At 54.5% G+C, this 20,101-nt stretch overlaps 2 protein-coding genes across 5 annotated transcripts; one reads left to right on the forward strand and one right to left on the reverse strand.

The window, feature by feature from the left end:
* The first annotated feature begins 2,151 nt into the window (after positions 1–2,151).
* Positions 2,152–12,047, forward strand: Fam171a2 (family with sequence similarity 171 member A2). 2 transcript variants are annotated; one of them, XM_076870069.2, is made up of 8 exons: positions 2,152–2,324; positions 5,825–6,052; positions 6,284–6,376; positions 8,860–9,018; positions 9,099–9,278; positions 9,387–9,503; positions 9,625–9,751; positions 10,295–12,047. In XM_076870069.2, exons 1-8 carry the CDS (start codon positions 2,207–2,209, stop codon positions 11,754–11,756), a joined length of 2,484 nt encoding a protein of 827 aa, XP_076726184.2. In that variant the 5' UTR covers positions 2,152–2,206; the 3' UTR covers positions 11,757–12,047. The 2 variants fall into 2 exon arrangements, with proteins under 2 accessions (XP_076726184.2, XP_076966630.1); XM_077110515.1 differs by having other exon boundaries at positions 9,099–9,503.
* A 313-nt stretch (positions 12,048–12,360) lies between these two features.
* On the reverse strand, positions 12,361–19,082 carry Grn (granulin precursor). Of its 3 annotated transcripts, none has more exons than XM_076870778.2 (13): positions 19,000–19,082; positions 16,296–16,440; positions 16,046–16,171; positions 15,850–15,934; positions 15,282–15,394; positions 15,046–15,181; positions 14,838–14,944; positions 14,481–14,604; positions 14,099–14,196; positions 13,740–14,009; positions 13,298–13,531; positions 12,976–13,206; positions 12,361–12,886 (listed from the first exon to the last, which is right to left on the reverse strand). In XM_076870778.2, exons 2-13 carry the CDS (start codon positions 16,431–16,433, stop codon positions 12,734–12,736), a joined length of 1,815 nt encoding a protein of 604 aa, XP_076726893.1. In that variant the 5' UTR covers positions 16,434–16,440; positions 19,000–19,082; the 3' UTR covers positions 12,361–12,733. The 3 variants fall into 3 exon arrangements, with proteins under 3 accessions (XP_076726893.1, XP_076726894.1, XP_076726892.1); XM_076870779.2 differs by having other exon boundaries at positions 13,764–14,009; positions 14,838–14,947; XM_076870777.2 differs by having other exon boundaries at positions 14,838–14,947.
* Positions 19,083–20,101: the final 1,019 nt, after the last annotated feature.

The raw sequence follows: 20,101 nt of genomic DNA on the forward strand, positions 1-20,101 counted from the left end.
AACTTTGGATTTGATGCTAAGTGGTGGGGGAAGCCATTGATGAACAGACTTACCTCACAAGGGCTGATAATATTTGATTTTACCAAAGGGGTAAGTGGGAAATTCTAAGAAGAATAATTTGAACTCTATGCAGGAGAAGTTCCAGGACAGGTTTCTAGTTGAGTGACTGTGAACATCTGAGAAAAGATTAAGCCGTGATCATTAACACCAGCCAAATTTCCCCTTCATCGCTACAATTGGATGACCCCAAACAACTTATCTTGATCCAGCAAAGCTTTTGGCATTAGTCCTTAGAGACAAGACAGAAACGTGAGCTGGATCATAGAGACTTCGATTGAGACCTGATGGTCTAAATCTCTATGATGGTGTCTCAAAGCTCCATTGTGTCCCTGGGCTGTCTGGCATTGTCATGAGTTCCTTGCATGGAGCCAGAGGAAGCCACTTTTCACCCTGCAGATGGTTGCTGGCTGGGGTGAAGAGGAGAAAGGGGGCACCAATACAATGGGTGACTGAATTCAAGGCAGCCTTGACAGATTGTAAAGTTGGGTTGAAACCAACAAGATGAAATTCACCAAGGAAGAGTGCTAAATCCTGTGTTTTGGTTCCAAAAAAAAAATGGTTACATAAGAATAAGACTGGGAATCTGGTTAGATGGAAATTTCTGTTGAAATAAATAGAGCTGCTGGTGCACACCTGTAATCCCAGTGACTCAGGAAGCTAAGGAAAGAAGATCACAAGTTCAAGGCCAGATTCAGCAAATTAGCAAGACCCTGTCTCAAAATAAATAAACAGGGCTGGGGTTGTGGCTCAATCAGAGAGTGCTTGCCTCACATATGTGAGGCACTGGGTTCAATTCTCTGCACTACATATAAATAAATGAATAAAATAAAGGCCCATCAACAACTAAAAAATACATATATATTTAAAAATAAATAAAAAGGGTTAGGGATGTAACTCAGTGGTTGAGTGCTTCTAGATTCAATCCCTAGTAGTGAAGGGGAAAAAAAAAAGATAAAGAGGAGGAGGAAGAGAAGAAGCAAGGAGGGAGGAGAAGGAAAAAAAGAGGAGGAGGATAATATCCAGTGGACCTAACCAGGAGGGAAGCCTGCTGTCCTTTGGGGAACAAGGTCTTTGCCTTGAGTATCCAGTCCCCTCCTGGGCACCATGTTGTGCTAAAGAGAAGGTGACTAGCCAGTGTCAACCAAGAGAAGGTTTCAGCATCAAGTTAGATGAGGATTTGATGATGCAGCGCTGAAGCTGAGTGATGTTGACAGCTGGAAATAATGAACTGAGAGAAAAGAAAGGTTGGCTGGGGCTACTCTTCAAATGTGGGGTGTAATGACTGATGAAGAAAGAAAAGATCCAGGCTGTCATTCATGAGGCCAGAGCTAGTGGGACCAACAGATGATTCTCAGAGAAAAAAAGCTGGAAGAACTTTCTAGCTAGGGTGTCTACCCTGGAATGGGTCTTATCACCTAAGGGAAGGTGAGCCCCCTCCTTATTCTAGGCCAACCACAGCCCCATTTATTGCACACCTGCTCCTGATAGGTTTGTGCTGGATTCTACATTATCATCTCATTTAATTGTTACAAAAACCCTATCAGGTAGATGATTACAATTCCCATGACAAACAATGACTGAGGACCATAACGCTAAATTAACTTGCAGGTGACTTAATAAGAGGCTGAGTCTAGATGCGCCTCCAGATCTGAGTAATTCAGAATTTTAGAGACTCCAACCTGCATAACACTCTGAGTGTCTGAGGAGAGAAGTGGCAGGGAATTCTTAACATCTTTTTGAGACAATCATGACCCTACCCCTTTGAAAGCAAGCAATAACCATCCCAATTTTGCACCAAGTTTCACGAACCCCAAGACTCCCTTAATTGGACTCAACACTCAACACTCCCTGGCTGCTCAGATTCTGGAAGGATGGGGTGGGCAGCAGGCGGGCGGTGTTGAGGTGGCGGGCGGAGCCGGGCCGAAAGGGGGCGGTGCCCGCAGGCCCGCGGTGCCAGGAGAGGCCTGCAGGGGGCGCTGACGGCAGCTCCGGGCGGAGACAATCGCGCTGAGCGGGCGCCGCAGCCGGAGCGGGAGCCCAAGCGGCGCGGCGCGGCTCGGCGCAGAGCTGGGTCTGAGCGGGGCCGGCCGAGATGGGCCAGGCGGGAGCTATGGACCGCTAGGGCCGGGCCGAGCCGAGCCCCGCGATGCCGCCGCCGAGTGGCCCCAGCGTCCTCGCGCGGCTGCTGCCGCTGCTGGGGCTACTGCTCGGCGGCGCCTCCCGGGCTCCCGGCAAGTCGCCGCCGGAGCCCCCCAGTCCGCAGGGTGAGTCTGGGTCGGGAGGGGCAGCGATCGCGGGCCTGCGACCCCGGATCCGGCCCCAGCCCGCCAGCCCCTCTTCGCGGTGCTCGTGAATTGGGGTGCATTCTGTTCACTGAATTGGAGTGGGGGGGGGGAGCTAAGGGGACCTAGGGTCGGCGCTTCTGGGGGAATGTGATGGGTGGGGGAGAGACTGTCCGGAGCTGGGGTCTCCGGGAGACACAATGCGGAGGGCGGGGGTACCCAGGCTTGGCGCCGCCAACCCCCTCCCGACTTGTTTTTCTCCCTCCTGGTCCTCGAGGCGCTGCTGCCTGAGCCATTGTCTACAGAAGACACCCGCCCAGGGGCGGGCTGGGGCGGGCACTGGTTCCGCAGCCCCCAGCAGGTTCCTCACTTTAGACCCCGGCTGGGTGGGGGCGCTGGCCTCGACTGCCACCCTGGGCCCGGACGGGGGCTGGGCGCCTAGAGCAGAGCTTGAAGGGGGGAGGGGAAAAGGGGAGTGGGTGAGGCTGTGGGCGGGATCGACTGCTCGAATGGGGTTCTTCGCCCAGGGAGCCTGACAGCTTCCAACCGGCCCCCCAGGTTTAGAATTTGGGGTGCACAAATAAGAGCTGATTTTCCCATGATGAAGGTGAGGCTGCAGTTGGTGGGCTTTGAGAAAAGGAGTACATTGTGATTCTCAACTCAAGGCGCATGGCTGGGCTGTGGTCGCGGAGCCATGCTGAGTGCCAGCTGGGAAGGCAGGTGCCTGGGTCTCCATCCAGCCCGCGTCCTGCCACTCCTGTCCTCTTCCCGCTCCCAGATCACCCCCTCCTTACCTCACCTCTCCTTCCCAATGGAAGAGACCCTCCCAGCGCCTTACCCATCCAAGGTGGGTGTGTGAGGTGGGGGTGGGGCCGGCTCCTGCAGAGGGAGAGACTAGGACTCCACACCGATGCCTGGGTGCTTCGGTCTACATCCACCCCAGCCCTGCGCCCACCTCCCAGCCTCCTGCGCCATCATCCCATACTGCACTTGCCTCCTCTGTCTGATGGCCCCATCTCTGCCTGAAACCGTATTCTCTGCTCCTCAACCCCCACCACCACCTTCAAGGAGCTAGCAGGAAAGGCAGGATGGGGGGTCTGGTTGAGGGAAATGGGATCCGGATGAAGGGAGGAGGTCGCATTTCCTACTGGAATGAGGCAGGGCTGACGCTGAGAAGCAGACATTGTATGGAATGTTAAGCTTTGAGGAATGGGGAAGGATCTCCTTCTGCCTCAGTCTCCCCTGATTTCCAGGAAGGACAGGAGGCTTTGCCAGGTAGAAGGAGTTCCTAGTTTCTTAGAAAGTCCCTCTGTCAAGGCCCTGTGCCCCAGGGGAGAGGGCCCAGGGAATTGGTGGAAATAGAGACTAGCTAGGGGGTTCTCAGGCAGCTGCCTGGGAGCCCAGGTTGAGGGAAGGGAATCTGCTCCACATCTGCCCCACCCCCAGCTTGGCACTAATATCTCCTCAGGCTTTACCTGCCCACCCCTATTTTGTGTCCCCAGTCCCCTCACCTCTTCTGAGACTCTTGAGCCCTTGAGCCCAAGGCATTCCTTCAAGTGACCATTTTTAAGGCTGCTGGGTCCCTTATTCCCAGCTGCTCTGTCCAGCTGCTCCCAGCCAGGATAGTAGCCAGGCCCTTCTAGCTTCTCAGAATTCCTACTGTGTGTTGGGGGAGACCAGAGTGGGCTGAGTGTGTGCTCCACCCTACAGGGTTGTGTTCTGGCCTGGGAGGAGAGAGGGAGGTGGGCTCTGGTGAACAGCTGGATGGGATGCCACCAGCAGGCGTGGTCCTGGCCCTGGACTGGAAGCCTGAGATAAAACACCTGTCACTGTTGAGTGTTAGGCTCCACGTGTAAGGCCTTCCTGAAGGGAAGCAGATGGGGTAGATGGGCTGTGGATCCAAAAGGCTGCCTGAGAATCCGTGGGAAAACTCGGGTCCCATCATGCCAGTGGAGTTCAGGATCTCTGCAGGCCAGCCCAGCCTGGCTATTCTGGGACTTGGGAGAGGCAGCCCTGGAAACCAGAAGAAGGTCTTTCCATCCCAGTTCCCTGCCTATCAGTTTTCTTTGAGTCTGGTGGGCCCTCCAGATTGCCTTCCCCTTGCTAGGGCCCCAGCTCCCTGCCTGATCTCCTGGGAGGAATGAGGGCGTTGCCATGGTGACTGACTGTCACTGACCAGCTATAGACATGAAGGGGAGGGGTCAGGAGATACTTGTTCAGGCTTAGGGGTTAGAGTGTATCCCTAAATTTGAAGGAAAAGAGACTTGTGCAAAGGTTTCTGGGAAGGAGGGAAATGATGGGAATGTCCAATTCCCTAGTGTCCCTTTCTCAATTTTTCTTCCTTGAGAACTCAAATTCCAACCCAGCTTTCATCCTCCCTTTCTTTTTTCTTTTTGGTATTGGGGAGTGAATCCAGGGGCACTTAACTATTGAGCCATATCCCCAGTCTTCTTTTGTATTTTATTTAGAGACAGGGCCTCCCTGAGTTACTTAGGACCTCCCTAAGTTGCTGAGGCTGGCTTTGAAAACGCAATCCTCCTGCCTCAGCCTCCTGAGCCACTGGGATTACAGGTGTGGGCCACCACACTGGTCCCCATCCTCCCTTTCAAACTTGACCTCATCTATCTCTATCTATAGGCCCCTCCTCCTTGAATTCATCCTTTCTCAGCACTCATTTCCCTTCCTGTCCTCAGACACTGGTCTCCTAGGGTCAAATAGCTAAGAATTTATGTCCTAGTGATGACTACCAGGTTTGGATCCCAGATTTCTCAACTGTAGTCTATATATCTAAACTCTTTGAGTCTCAGTTTAGCTGTAAAATGGGGAAAGGGCATATTTTATCAAATTTAACACATCATTGACTGTAAGATGCATCATTATTTTGCACTGGGCACTTGCCTGTAATCCCAGCAACTTTAGAGCCTGAAGCAGGAGAATCACAAGTTCCAGGCCTACTCCAGTAACTTAGCAAGACAATTTCTCAAAATAAAATGTTAAAATGGCAGGGAGATATAGCTCAGTGGCAGAGCAACGCTGGGTTCAATTTCCAGTACTGGAAAAAAAAAAAAGAAAGAAAGAAAGAAAGAAAGAAAAAATGCTATCAATTTTAATGATGACATCATCAATCACAGATAAACCTCAAGTTCAGAAATATTAAAATGTGAAAGGCTGCATAGGTTAAACTTGATGAAATACAGTAATAGCACCACCTACTTCTCAGACTTCATTTAGGCTTAAATAATAGCACTCCATACTTGCTGGCAATGGCTCAGTGTACTTCTTGCCTGGTGTGCAAGGGAAGCCCTGAGTTCCATCCCCAGCACTACAAAAGTCAATAAATACTGGCTTTCATTATAATACTGGTCTGGCATCAGCCCCATAATCCCCCATAACCAGCAGCCCATTCCTTTGATCTTGAGGCTTCCCCTAGTTCTCATCCTCCCTCTCGGCTCCTCACTCCCCTCACCCCATCTTGCCCACAGAGATCCTGATCAAGGTGCAGGTGTACGTGAGCGGGGAGCTGGTGCCCCTGGCCCGGGCCTCCGTGGATGTGTTTGGGAACCGGACCTTGCTGGCTGCAGGCACCACAGACTCAGAGGGCGTGGCCACATTACCTCTCAGTTACCGCTTGGGCACCTGGGTACTGGTCACTGCTGCCCGCCCTGGCTTCCTCACCAACTCTGTGCCCTGGCGTGTTGACAAGCTGCCCTGTGAGTGGAGGGGCAGGTGGAGTTGGGAGGGGGGCAGCAGCTGATCCTCCATCAGCCCCTTCCCAAAATAGTCCTCGGGGGCGGAGGGGACAGGCTTTCCAGCAGCTGCTCCCTGGGCTGGGGTATGCAGAATGGGGTGAGGGAGGATGAAACCACTGGGATTTGGGTGTGTGGGGGGGCCTGGAAGGGGGTATGTGTTTTTCTGGAGCTCACAGGCCACCCCTCTTGCAGTGTATGCATCTGTCAGCCTCTACCTGCTCCCCGAGAGGCCAGCCACCCTCATCCTCTATGAGGACCTTGTGCACATCCTCCTAGGCTCTCCTGGTAAGCCCCACCCTTCCATCCCACATCAACTCCACTTCTTTCCCCCTGACCTGTGTGCAAAAAAACTCTCCTTGAACACATATTAGCTGGGTGCACTTGGGCAAGTCACCCAAGCCTCTCTAAGCCGTTCTTTGTTCATGTGTAATATGTGGAAGCATAATGTCTTCATCAAATTGAGGCAAGGAGTAAGTAAAATCAATTGTGCTGAGTCCAGTGACTCAAGCCTGTAATTCCAATGACTCTGGAGGCTGAAGCAGGAGAATAGTAAGTTCAAGGCCTGCCTCAGCGTGGTGAGACCCTGTTTCAAAATAAAAATTAAAAAGGGCTGGTGATATAGTTCAGTGGTAGAGCACACCTGGATTCAATCCCTAGTACCAAATAAATAAATTCATTAAGTATGCAAAAAAAAAAAAAAAAAAAACCACAGAAGGTGTTCAATAAATGTTTATAGTCTGTTGGGGCTTCTCGTGGTTTCTATTCTCTCTCTACTCCTACTTCCCTGCCACCTTTATTATCATGTATTTTTGCACTTACTGGGTGTCTGGCTGTGAGGAGGCCATGAGAGGGTCCTTCCACAGGTATTGACCACCGATCAAGTGCAAGGCCTGGAGCTATGCTGAAGTGGTCCTTGTCTACCCACAGGCTTTCAATCTCACTCACTTAAATACTTCAGCATCTGCACTGTGCCAGGCATGGTGGCTGGTGCAGGGGCACAATGGTAAGAAAGAACATTAAAAAGTCACAGACTTAAGTCCCTGCCTTAAAAAGTCACAGACAAGTAGAAAGACAAACCACATTACAAACCTTGGAATGGTTGCAGAACTAGTAGGGCAGTGGAGAGAGGCAGCTGGATTCAGAGATGACCCTAACCTGCATAGAGCCAAGTGGACCAGAGCACTCGGTGGAAGAAGCAGTAGGACTCTGGGCTCAGGAGTAGAAAGCAAGGAGAGACACTTGCTGAGTGTAAGACCTGGCCAAGTCATCAGGGTGATATGGCAGAAGGGGACAGTGAGGGTTTGGAAAAGGTTCTGGCCTGGCCATGCTGAGGGTAGATTCCATCCAGCTACCACTAGAGAGCAACAGTGGGTTTGGGAGTGGGAGAAGACTCTCCCCAGTTAAAATTCTTAGCTTGCACTCTTGTTGGCAAATTACTCTTGGCTATCGTATTCACTCTGACCCTGCACTGGAGGCTTCTAAATGTCGCCTGGAGGTTTCTAAAATGCCAGATGGACCTTGCTGCCCAGAGCTAAAGCTCTCCCATAGTGCTCACTGCTTTTATTTTGTATGTGGTGCTGAGGATCAAACCCGGGCCGCACGCATTCCAGGCAAGCGCGCTACCGCTTGAGCCACATCCCCAGCCCATGCTCACTGCTTTTAGCAGAAGCCCAGACCCTTCCCAGAGCTGGCAGCACCCACCAGGACAGGCAGCCACTGCCTCAGGCTGCAGAGCTTTCTCCTGCCAGTCCTCCTGGAAGTCCTTTCCCACTTTCCTGGCAGAGTCTCACTTGTCCTGCAAGACTCCATTCCATGCCTTCCCAGTGCTGGGCTGGTCAGACGCCCCCAGCAGTTAATAAAGAGGCAGGATGGAGTGGGGGTGAGAGGGTGGGTCATGGTGCCAGAGATGAGGCATCATTCTGGGATCATGGATGGTGACTTAGGGTAAGTTATCAAACTTCTGCCTCCATTGCGTATCTATGAAATAGAATTGATAATAAAGGCAACCTATCTCAGGGGCTGTTATGCTAATTACAGGGATTACTATAGTATCCAGCTTAGAACAGTGCCCAGTATATTTTAAAGCTTAATAAATGCTATCTATAACCATACGTATTGGAATTCTGTTTATGTCTATTCCCTTCACCCCAACACACACACACACACACACACACACACACATAGAGCTGTCTAATGAAGTAGCTACTATCTGTGTCTATTTAAATTGAAATAACCAAAATTAAAAATTCCTCAAATCCTTACAAATTAAAAATAGATCCACTTCCTCAGTTACATTAACTACATTTCAAATGCTTAATAGCCATGTTCGCCTAGTGGGTATAGTAATGGTCATCACCATCATTCATCATGGTAGAAAGTTCCAATGGTACCTAAAGGACAGTACTTCACCAGACTGTGAACCTGGAGGCAGGGAAGCTGGCCACATTCATCTTTGTATTCCAGGAACTGGCCTGGTACCTGCCATACAGGAGACATTAATTCCCTGAGGACATCATTTTAAATGTCATCATTTTATTGGTTTATAAGGAAACAGTGTTTCAAGGTCAGCAAGTAACTTGCTGAGGGTCACATAGACAGGATTGGAGGTTTCAGGTCCACATCTCTTCCAGGTTAACATTTGGACTGCCCAATTCTCTCCAAGTCATCTCTGGCCTTCCCAATTGGCCCGACCCCACAGCCCCCTTCTTAGATATTTGCTTTTTGCCCTGGTCCCTGGCTAGGCCACTGCAGTCCCTCTCTCCATCCAGGAGCCCGATCCCAGCCCTGGGTGCAATTCCAGCGCCGAGCCGCCCGCCTGCCTGTCAGCTCCACCTACAGCCAGCTCTGGGCCTCGCTCACACCTGCCAGCACCCAGCAGGAAATGCGGGCTTTCCCTGCCTTCCTGGGCACCGAGGCCTCCAGCTCAGGTATGCTAGGTACCTGGTATAGCAGGGACTCCCTCCCCTCCCCAGGAGTTAGACCTCAGTCCTGTGTCCTCTTCCCTCAGGCAATGGCTCCTGGCTGGAGCTGATGCCCCTGGCTGCTGTGAGTGTGCACCTGCTGACAGGCAATGGGACAGAGGTGCCGCTCTCAGGTCCCATTCACCTCTCCCTGCCAGTGCCCTCAGAGCCTCGTGCCCTGGCTGTGGGCACCAGCATACCAGCTTGGAGGTTTGACCCCAAGAGTGGTAAGTGTCTCAGGGAGCTTCAGGTGCTGGAGTTTGGGGAAGGAAAATTGGACTTAGGTGGCGGCTGGTGGAGGGATATTGAGTTTGATGAGACCATGCCTCTCCCAGGACTGTGGGTACGCAATGGCACTGGTGTGATCAGGAAGGAAGGCCGGCAGCTCTACTGGACCTTCATCTCCCCCCAGTTGGGGTACTGGGTGGCTGCTATGGCCTCCCCCACGGCTGGTGAGAGTGGTGGGGCATTGGGGCAGGGGACAGTGGTGGAAGGGAAGGATGGAAGAGTGGACATTTTATGAAAGGCAGAAAGGGCATCCACACCTGAACACTAAGCCCCTGTCTGGCACAGGGCTGGTCACTATCACGTCAGGCATCCAGGACATTGGCACCTACCATACCATCTTCCTGCTCACCATCCTGGCAGCCCTGGCCCTGCTGGTGCTCATTCTGCTGTGTCTGCTCATCTACTATTGCCGGTGAGTGTATGGGGGACCTCCACCTCCTTTTATCTGAGGCCTGCTGTATGCCTGGACTTGTGCTGGGCACTGGGAGCCCAAAGATGCACCAACAATTCTGATCCTTGCAGTGCCATCAGGAAAGGACTGCATGTGCAAAAGTAAAGACCAGAAAGTCTAGCAGCTTAAGAGGAGTGGGGGGACAAGTGGTAGGATCTGCAGGCCAGGCCCCTCTAGAGACAATCTGCGGCTGCTCCTACCAACCCAGCTCTTATATCCAGGGAACTCCAAACACTCCTAGTTGGCTTAGGTGCCCTTCCAGGGTCTCAGGATGTAGTTTCCCAGATGGACCTCAGCTGCTGGATGGCCTCCCACTGCACCCTTAATCCTTCCACAACCTCTCTGAGGCCCTTTCCTGCCCACCCCCCATCTCTCCTGAACACACCAGGCGAGAGCCCCAATCCTCCAACTATCTTCACCCCTCGGTCTGCAACAGCATGGTTTAGGCAGCCACTCTGGCCCTCACCCTCCGTCTTTCCTGAGGGTCGCAGTCTCCCTCTCCAGGAGGCGATGCTTGAAGCCAAGGCAACAGCACCGCAAGCTGCAGCTCTCCGGACCTTCTGAGGGTAACAAACGAGACCAGGCCACCTCGATGTCCCAGCTCCACCTCATCTGTGGAGGACCTCTGGAGCCCGCCTCGTCGGGGGATCCCGAGGCCCCACCTCCAGGACCTCTGCACTCGGCCTTCTCTAGCTCCCGGGACTTGGCCGCTTCCCGAGACGACTTCTTCCGTGCCAAGCCGCGCTCCGCCAGCCGCCCCGCCGCGGAGCCTCCGGGTGCCCGCGGGGGTGAGGGTGTCGGGCTCAAGGGCGCCCGCTCCGTCGAGGGGCCTGGCGGACTGGAGCCCGGCCTGGAGGAGTACCGGCGGGGGCCCGCGGGGGCCGCCGCCTTCCTGCATGAGCCGCCCTCGCCGCCGCCGCCGCCTTTCGACCATTACCTGGGCCACAAGGGGGCGGCCGAAAGCAAGACCCCCGACTTCCTGCTCTCGCAGTCGGTGGACCAGCTGGCGCGGCCGCCGTCGCTCAGCCAGGCGGGGCAGCTCATTTTCTGTGGCTCCATCGACCATCTTAAGGACAATGTCTACCGCAACGTCATGCCCACCCTGGTGATCCCTGCACACTACGTGCGCCTCGGCGGCGAGGCTGGCGCCGCGGGAGTGGGTGATGAGCCCGCACCGCCAGAGGGTTCGGCCTCCGGCCCGGCGCGCCCTTTTCCCCAGCCCGACCCCCAGCGCCCGCTGATGCAGGGCCACTCGGGCGCGGGGGGCGAGGGCGGTGGTGGCGGCGGCGAGGGCTGGGGAAGCGGGCGCTCGGCGCCCGTCAGCGGTTCCGTCACTATCCCGGTGCTGTTCAACGAGTCCACCATGGCGCAGCTCAACGGGGAGCTGCAGGCGCTGACCGAGAAGAAGCTGCTGGAACTGGGCGTGAAGCCTCATCCGCGCGCCTGGTTCGTGTCCCTGGATGGGCGCTCCAACTCACAGGTGCGCCACTCCTACATCGACCTGCAGGCGGGAGGCGGGGGCCGCAGCACCGACGCCAGCCTGGACTCCGGCGTCGACGTGCACGAAGCGCGGCCCGCGCGCCGGCGACCCCCGCGGGAGGAGCGGGAGCGCGCCCCGCCCGCCGCCCCGCCGCCGCCCCCCGCACCCCCGCGCCTGGCGCTCAGCGAGGACACGGAGCCCAGTAGCAGCGAGAGCCGCACTGGCCTCTGCTCCCCAGAGGACAACTCGCTGACGCCGCTGCTGGACGAGGTGGCGGCTCCCGAGGGCCGGGCGGCCACCGTGCCCCGAGGTCGGGGCCGCAGCCGTGGGGACAGTTCCCGCAGCAGCGCCAGCGAGCTGCGACGCGACTCGCTCACCAGCCCGGAGGACGAGCTGGGGGCAGAAGTGGGCGACGAGACCGGCGACAAGAAGAGCCCCTGGCAGCGGCGGGAGGAGCGGCCGCTAATGGTGTTCAACGTCAAGTAGCGCCGCCTCCCGGCCTGCCCCCGCCGCTCCCGCCCCACCCGGTCCCCAGGCTGCGCGCCCCGGGGAGCTGCTGGGGCACTCACTCTTAGCCCGGATGGGTGCCCAAGGGCCTGGGAGCCGGCCGTGGTATGTGCTGGGTAATGTTTTGGGAAGGGACCCAGGCTTTGCCTCCAAGCCTAGGGAGGTGGGAAGGGTCAGGCCTCCCATTGGGAGGGGCTGGGGAGGAGGGCTGGCGGGGGAAGCAGTGCCTGTATAAACGTGGTTGTACATAGAAAGCTCTATGGAGAGCAGGAGGGGTGACCTGGCCTTGGCTGCTAGTGTGAGGGCTGGGAAGGGAGGGGCATTCTGTGTACCCCTGGGTTGGGAGGGGGTGCTGCTTGCTGACTAGCCTCTGGGCTACATGTTACAGAGCTGGTGGCTGGGGAAGCCCTGGGGACTGGGGGGTAATGTGATGGGGCCACTGTGGGCAAGAGCAAATATAAAACTGGTGAGGTTAAGGCCTTGTGTGACTTTTTATGGGGAAAGGGGAATGCTGGCCCTGGAGGAGCACCCCTGTTCAGGGGTCCCATAGGGAGGGCAGGCAGGGTGGCCAAATCAGACACTGTTAAGAAAGTGTACAAACTTTATTGGAGGCATGTGCACCTGGGTACACACACACACACACACACACACACACACTCACTCACTCACACACAAAAGCAAACATACACCTGTGGATAGGGGAGAGCACCTGGCCACAGAGTCCACAGAAATTGGGATAGAGGATGGCAGTTTGTAACATGGCATTTGCCACAGCTCCTTTCTGATAGGAAGGCTTTAGATTGAGGCCCCACCTCCCATGGTGATAGGGAAACTGAGAATGGGGGAGGGGCGGGGCAGGGAGAATTTGGAGGGAAGAGGTGCTGGGAAGGCCTGAGCCGGTACCCTCTGAGTGGGGTCTCAAGGGCTGTGGTGTGTCTCCAGTCCTCAGCCCCTCTTCACAGCAGCTGTCTCGGGGATGGACCCCTTAAAGGGGTATCCCAGCGAGGGGTGTCCCAGCGCTGGGTGTTCCTGCGCAAACACTTGGTTCCCTTAGCCCCACAGTGGAAGCCAGCAGGACAACAGTGACGACGATCAGCACAGCAGACACCCTGGATGGTCAGAGGAGGATGAGAGAGTTGGACAAAACAGGACCTAGCCTTCACCCATATCTAGCCCCAGGGTCAGGGGTGGCACTGACCTGGCGATAGGGACAGCAGGCCCAGCTCCCTCGTTTATATGGGCAGCAGGTCTGGTTATCATGACAGAAGCGTCCTCCTCCACAGGCCACATCCCTCACATCCACAGTAGAGCCGAGGGCCAGGCGGGCAGCAGGGTAGGAAGAATCCACTTCCTTCTCACAGGTTCTGGCCTTCACGTTGCAGGTATACCCCGCTGGGCAGCAATGCTGGCGATCCTCACAGCACACAGCCTGGGTGACAAAATGGCATCACACTGCTGTGGTTCCCCCCACCCTACTGGACTTAGCATCCTTATCCTATAACAGGCAGGTGGGCACTCACGTGGGGCAACTGGCAGCAGGCCCAACCCCCACTTAGGCTTGGGCAACAGGTCTGCCCCACGGGACAGCTGGTGTGCTGGTCACAGCCGATGTCTCTTGAGTGGGACAGAGAAGCCTGCCGTGTAGGCACCTTCTCCAGTCCAGCTATTATCTTGTTCCCCCATTGGCACTGTCCCTCGGCTGTACATGTGTAGCCCTCGGGGCAGCAGTGCAGATGGTCTAAGCAGCAGACAGCCTGGGTTATGGGCAGAAAAAGATATTATAGGAAGCAGCTCTGCAGGGCCCACCTCTCCTGCTCATAGCTCCTACAGTTGGAGACAAATCACAGAGTTGGGTGCCACTGTGGGCTCGGCAGTGTATAGAAGAGCAAATAACAGGATTCTGGTCACCCACCTGCCCAGACCATGATGCTGTCCCCCCAGTGCTCTCCCCTACCCATGTACCTTTCTGTCCCCCAACCCATGCACCTCTGGGATAGGACAGCAGCCCCACTCCCCAGAAGAAAGTCTGCAGCAGGTATTGGAGGAGGGACAGCTGGTGAAGTTATCACAGGGAACATCAATCTTCAAGGATGGTGGGTCTGGCAGGCTGAAATGGGCTGGGACCTTCTCCATCCAGGGCACTTGGAGGGTCCCCTGTTCACATGTTCCCTTCTCTGTGTAACACTTAAAGCCTGCTGGGCAGCAGTGTATGTGGTCCTCACAGCATACAGCCTAGGGTGGATGGAGAAGGGCCAGTGGGTACAGGAATCTAGCCAGCTGCCATCTCTGTTCAACCCAGCCCACCCACTGCTCCCAAGTACCTGTGTAAAAGGGCAGCAGCCCCAAGCCCCTGACTGGAGGCGGCAGCAGGTATAGCCATCTGGGCAGCTCACCTCCATGTCACACTTCACCTCCTGCACTGTGAGGTAGGCAGAGAACAAATCAGCAGTGGCACTAGGGACCCTCAGGGTACACCACACTTTTCAGGCTCCACAGCTAGAAGCAGATGTTAAGGATGGAGGGTACAGTTTATGCCACCCCACAGAGAACCGAAGGCAAGGCCAGTGTGGAGGAAAGGGGGCTACAGCTGCCTGGTCCCTCTCTGCATCCATCAGCACTGCCCCCCACTTCTGTTCCTAGAAAAACTTAGAGGAGAGCCCTCATAGTGCAGATGGAATGGGGTCTATGATTTGCCTCTGGTACCTGTGTGTGCTGGCATCTTGGTCAGAAGGTCCGTAGCATTCTCTTTGGAGAGGCACTTACTTTGGATCAGGTCACACACAGTGTCCTGGGGACAGCAGTGCAGATGGTCGGAGCAGCAGATGGCCTGGGTGGGGATAGGGGTAAGTCTAGTGACTAACTTCCAGTCTCAGGGGAGCACAAGTATTCAGGCTGACAGCTGGCACTACTCCAATCCCCACCAGGGGGCAGCACAAGTCCTGAATCAGCCAGGCTCTCATCACCAGTCAACCAACCTCAGCCCCTGGAGCCCCTGTAAAGCACTGTTCAGGCCAGTTGGCCATGGGCACACAGCCAAGCTGGCTTTAGCCCCTTACTCACATTGGGCATTGGACAGCAGCCATACTTCCCACTGGGCAGCTCACAGCAGGTAGAATCATCAGGGCATCGGGACTGTGCATCAGGGCACAAAATAGAGTTGGGCAAAGCTGCTAGAAAAAGAGCAAGATATGAGGGGGGAAACGAGGGTGAAGGAGAACTTTTTCCCAGCTGCCCCCAATCCAAGTCCTATGCTCTCCCACCTCCTCACCTTCCCCCTTAGTCCTTTTCGCAGGGATCTTCTTTGCCAGGGGGTGGGTGCCTGTGGGTGTGATGCAGCGAATATGAACCAGGTCACAGGATGCACCATGAGGACAGCAGTGTACTCTGTCTTCGCAGCAAGAAGCCTGAGAAGAGATGGTCCTGATTCCATCTTTTTCCCTCAATCCCAGCCCCTAGCTCTGCCCCCACCACCTTCCATTCACCTCCATCTCTCCAAACCTGTACCTGGGGCATTGGGCAGCATCCCCACGAGCCATCAAGCATAATGCAGCATGTGGAGGAGTCAGGGCATTCGAACTGGCTACCAGGGCACTGGACAGCACCCAAGAGGTTGTTATCTGTGGACAGGATGATCCAGGATTCTACCAACCCAGTTGGTGAAGGTATTCCCCCATCACTCAAGAAGCCAGTGGCACCAGGGCCTGCAGGCCCAGCTACAGGGGACCTAGGGATTGGCACTGGGGTTCTAATGATCTCCCAGGATCCCCTAGCCCACTTCTCAGACAAGCCAGTTCCTGCCTCAGAAAGATGACTGGGAGCAGAGAATCTACTAAAAATTAGTTGGCATTAACTCAGTCCAGTGGGACCCAACCCCACAATGCTAGGAATCCTGCATTTTCTCCTGTCCCCTCCTAGAGCTGCCCCTCTGTCTAGAGCACAAGTTTGCTTAATAAAAATACCACACAAATAAGGACACGAGGGCAGGAATCAGGGCCACCCAGCTGGCTGGGCTCCTGGGCACACCAGGATAATGTTGCCCACCAACTGCCCTCCATCAGCACCCCTGCCATACCTGGTCTTCGGAAACAGGATTGCCCATCAGCACTGCAGTGGAAGCCCCAGGGGCAGCAGTGGCTGCCATCCCCACATGACACAGCCTATGAGACACAGAGAAGTTTGCATCAGCAGTCCTTTATCTGGGGACAGGAAGGTACAGGAAAAGGTAAATACAGATCTAAACCCCTCCTTGGAGCCAGTGACACATTCACCTTGGGGAAAGGGCAGCAACTGGAAGTGCCTGAGATGGTGATGATGCAGGAGTAGCCAGCAGGGCAGTGGGCATGGGTCTGGCAGGTGCTGCTTAGAGGCCTGCTCAATGTTGTAGACCATTTTTCCTGGAAAAAGAGGGGAGGGGATAAATCAAAGGACCTGGGCCTAGCCTCCTTCTCCAGCCAATCCAGGATCACCCTTGGGAAAAATCCAGGCTACCAATTCTTGCCTGGCTTAAAGGGCACTCACTGGAACAGGACTGCAGCAGCTGTAGCTGGCTCCTCCTGGGTCCAGGCAGCAGGCTATAGGACAGAACTGACCATCTGGGCACTGTGTTCCAGCCACCAGCCCTGCTACTAATGTGACCCAGCTCACCAGGATCCACATGGTCTGCCTGCAAAATACCAAGGAGTGTTTGGCACCCAACTTAATTAAGCCCATACCATCTTCAATTCTGAGGCCATTCACCATGCCCCAAGCCAAGGTCCAGTGCTGAGACTTGCTGAGCTTCTCCTGTTCAAGCAGGCAGAAAGATGTAACTTGAGAGCTTCCTACATGTGTCTTGTATGGGTATTACACATACACAAGCGCATGCCTATCATGAGCACGTGTCTACATGAGCTCCATGTTGACATGAGCGTACGTATGGATCTCTTTCCCCAGCCATGGACTGACACCTGAGTCTCTAAGGGTGTACTGATTCAGGCTTATGAAAGTCAGGAAGCTGTGTGGTTTTTGTGGTTCTCTCCTCTTGCTATGGTAAATCAGGGCTCCCCTTCTTCAGCCAACCCCTCCAGCTGCCTTCTTGCCTAAGGTCTGCTCCACCTGCACCTGGTTAGAGTGGAACAGTTACATGATCACATGGGAAACCACAGGGTTGAGAAAGTTGTGAAAAGGGAAGTATGGCGGCCAGTGGAGTCTGGACTGCCTTCCCAGAGGACAGTCACACCTGCCCATAACTGTCCCCTCTCCACTCAGGTAAGAGGCTGAGTCAGCCTTTGAGACAACTGTGCTTTGAGCCCCCCACCACCACCATGGCCCTTTTGAACTCCCCAAACACATTCCAACCCCCACCCTGGAAGCAAAACTCAGTTGCATTTGTAAAGACCTTGCCTGCTCATGGGCTGCCCATCTGAGTCAGCAGGAGGAACTGAGCCTTCAGTCTCTGGGGCAGCAGCCCCTCACTTCCCTAACAAGTCTTCCCCCAATTGGCTCAACCAGCTCCATGGGGTAGTGGAGTGATGTTACCCTGCCTAGGGGAGCAAAATGTCCTGTGACCCTCTAGGAAGCCAGTCACAGCTATCTTCATTTCTTTGCAACAACCATCCAAAATAGTGGTGATTACCTTCACTTTTCTTTCTTTAAAAAAAAAAAAAAAAAAAATTATTCTTTAGTTGTAGGTGGACACAATACCCCTATTTAATTTTTATGTGGTGCTGAGGATTGAACCCAGTGCCCCATGCATGCCAGGCAAGCACTTCTCCCCTGAGCCACAACCCCAGCCCCTTACCTTCATTTTTCAACGGAGGAAACTGAAATTCAATGATGCTAAGTAACAAATCCGTGTCATGTAACATGTCATGGTGATAACAGGCTTTGATGGCTCCAGAGCATTTGAGACATGGGTTAATATCACAAGTGGCACCCTAATACTACCTAGGACTGAAACCCAAGCCCCAGGGGAGAATAAAAATCGGAGGCACTAGCAGAGCCAAAGGGACAGACGTGTTTCTTGGGCAAGTGGACCAGGCAGGACAGAATGGGGAGGTGGGATACAGGAATTGCCTGGAAATCACTCTTGGGTCTTATTTCTAGAATTACCATGGACGGATAGTGCAGGCCTCAGAAGTTGCTCCCTGTTTGTGTGCCTTAATTCCCAACGTCTATGTGTGGACACAGGGCAGAGGTGGAGGCAGGAAATACCACCCAGCCACTCAAACTCAACATCCCTAAAAGGTCATCTCTGGGCCAAATCAGGATGCAGAAGGCTAGTCCTTTCACCCTCTCTCCTTGCCCCACAAATCTCAGGCAAAGCATCTACAGACAGCCCCACCTGCTCCTTGGATATCTAATCTCAACCTTCAGGATACTGTCACTATGCGCTGGCCGGAAGGGATGCCAATCTGCAGAAGTGAATCTGGCACCCTAGTGACTGATCTGTATTTTCCTTCCTTTTTATCCGGAAGTTAGGGAATATAGTGTATTACTTTAAACGAGTACACACACCAAAAACTTACACGCTCGCCACACAAAACCAGGGACTGCGGAGGGAGGCCCAATACCATTTAGGATTCCAGCGGCGGCCTCTCTGATTCCCACTCCACACAGCTAAATCAGCCAGAGGACAGGCGCCTCATCAAACCCCTAACTCCGTAATCTTCCACTAGGTGGCACCCCCCAACTTCGGGTGCCAAGGGGAGTGAAATTTCCCAAAAGGTGAGCCAACTCAGCTGTTAAGGGGTAGGAAAAAGTGGCGGGGAGAGGCGGAAGTTGGCTTGTTTCACCACCCAAGAGAGGAAGTAAGGCAGACGCAACCCATGAGTTCAGTCCCCACTCCCGAGACCCACTTCCAGCCCCTCACAGCTCCGGGATCGGAGGCGGGTCTACCCACTTCTAGCCGCCGCCCGGGACCACCCACCATCATCAGAAGGGAAAAGAGCCGGCACCTGCTGTAAAGGGTGGAGCTGGCTCAAAGAGGGGCTGCTCCTTGCTTTGAGGGAAAGGGCTGCAGCTTCCCGGCATTTTGGGGAAAGAAAGAGCCCCCTTCTAATGGGGATCTCTGCAATTACCCTCCACCCCCAAAAAAAGAAAAACCCAGAAATCCCCAAAAGAGTTTCTATGAGCGGGTCTACTCTTGTTTCCGGGATGAGATTTCTGAGGAACCCCAGGTGCACACTCCTTAGCCAGACCTCTGGTGTGAGCAGGGGAGAGGTCTTCGCCGCCGCCCTCCTACCTGCGTCGGTGTCCCCGCACGCTGGGTAGCCCCGGGCCGGTCAGCTCACGGACTACGGCCCCTCTTGCGTGATGACCCGCCCATCTCAGTTTCCATTGGCCAGGAATGGGGGCTGCCACATTCCCATTGGTTATCTCTCGACGTAGAGGCGGGGCCATCCTGGAATGCTGTTTCTTTTCTACTCAATTCACTCTCCTCCCCCTTTCCTCTCCTTCCTCACACCCCATTTCTAGGGATCATGTGATTGTAGAATCATATGACACAAGGCCCGCCTCAGCGGGGCAGCCTCTGCTCGCTTCGCCGCCTTTTCTCCTCCTGCAGGCGCTTAAGAGAGTTTCTGTGAGAGACGGTCATCGCGTGTCTAGGGACATTGACAACCAAAAGGGCTGTCTCTGAAGGGATTCCTTCAGGGTCATTAACAGGATATTTGCTTCTGGATCGCGGATATTTGTTCATTTGCCCCCTGTTCCATTCAACAAACTTTGATTAAATGCTAGGTAGCCCCGTGACGAAGGAAGTTGAGGAATAGTTGTGAAGACAAAGATAAACAGCCCCCTGGCCTTTCTTCCCCAAGGGAGAAGGTTGGCTGAAGGCGGAGAAGAAAGATTTAAGTCCACCTTGGGAGCGCCACGATCAGCTGAGTCTTGGAGGACTTTAAATGGAAGTGGGGTTTGGGATGGAGAAGTGGTTAGACGTGGGTGGGGGAGGGGTGTCGGGAAGAGATAAGGAAACCAGATGGGAAGGGCAACCTTGGGCAGAATGTGAATGCCACGTTCAAGGCAAGGGGCTTGAGGAGCTGTGAGTGCCTGACACAGAGCTGGTCTGGGGGTTGAGGGATGTTCAAGTAGCTTCTAGTTTCAGCTTATTCTCTGCCTTCTAGGAATTGAAATGGTGGGTGAAGGGAGAAAATTTACCAGGCAGTGCAGATTAGCCTGGACAGGAGCCAGATTGCTCAGTGCCAAAGGGCCTGGGCCAGGCAGAGATGGGTGATGGGAGATGGGCCAGGGAAAGCTTGATGCTGGGTCTTGGAGGAAGGGCAGTTATTGCTTTCGCAGAGTGAAAGGAAAGCTCTGCAGGCTAAACAAAGAGATTGAGCTGAGAG

This window comes from Callospermophilus lateralis, chromosome 11, assembly GCF_048772815.1.
Source record: "Callospermophilus lateralis isolate mCalLat2 chromosome 11, mCalLat2.hap1, whole genome shotgun sequence".
Lineage (NCBI taxonomy): Eukaryota > Metazoa > Chordata > Mammalia > Rodentia > Sciuridae > Callospermophilus > Callospermophilus lateralis.

What these genes read in the sequence shown, in the direction of transcription:
- Fam171a2 (XM_077110515.1), top strand. Translation starts at nt 2,207, where the DNA reads ATGCCGCCGCCGAGTGGCCCCAGCGTCCTCGCGCGGCTGCTGCCGCTG. An exon ending in GGAGCCCCCCAGTCCGCAGG is followed by an intron (nt 2,325 to 5,824) that starts GTGAGTCTGGGT and finishes TCTTGCCCACAG; the next exon opens with AGATCCTGATCAAGGTGCAG. An exon ending in TATGGCCTCCCCCACGGCTG is followed by an intron (nt 9,504 to 9,624) that starts GTGAGAGTGGTG and finishes TGTCTGGCACAG; the next exon opens with GGCTGGTCACTATCACGTCA.
- Grn (XM_076870777.2), bottom strand. Translation starts at nt 16,433, where the DNA reads ATGTGGATCCTGGTGAGCTGGGTCACATTAGTAGCAGGGCTGGTGGCT. An exon ending in GAAAAGGACTAAGGGGGAAG is followed by an intron (nt 14,948 to 15,045) that starts GTGAGGAGGTGG and finishes CTCTTTTTCTAG; the next exon opens with CAGCTTTGCCCAACTCTATT. An exon ending in CCTGCTGTCCCTATCGCCAG is followed by an intron (nt 12,887 to 12,975) that starts GTCAGTGCCACC and finishes CTGACCATCCAG; the next exon opens with GGTGTCTGCTGTGCTGATCG.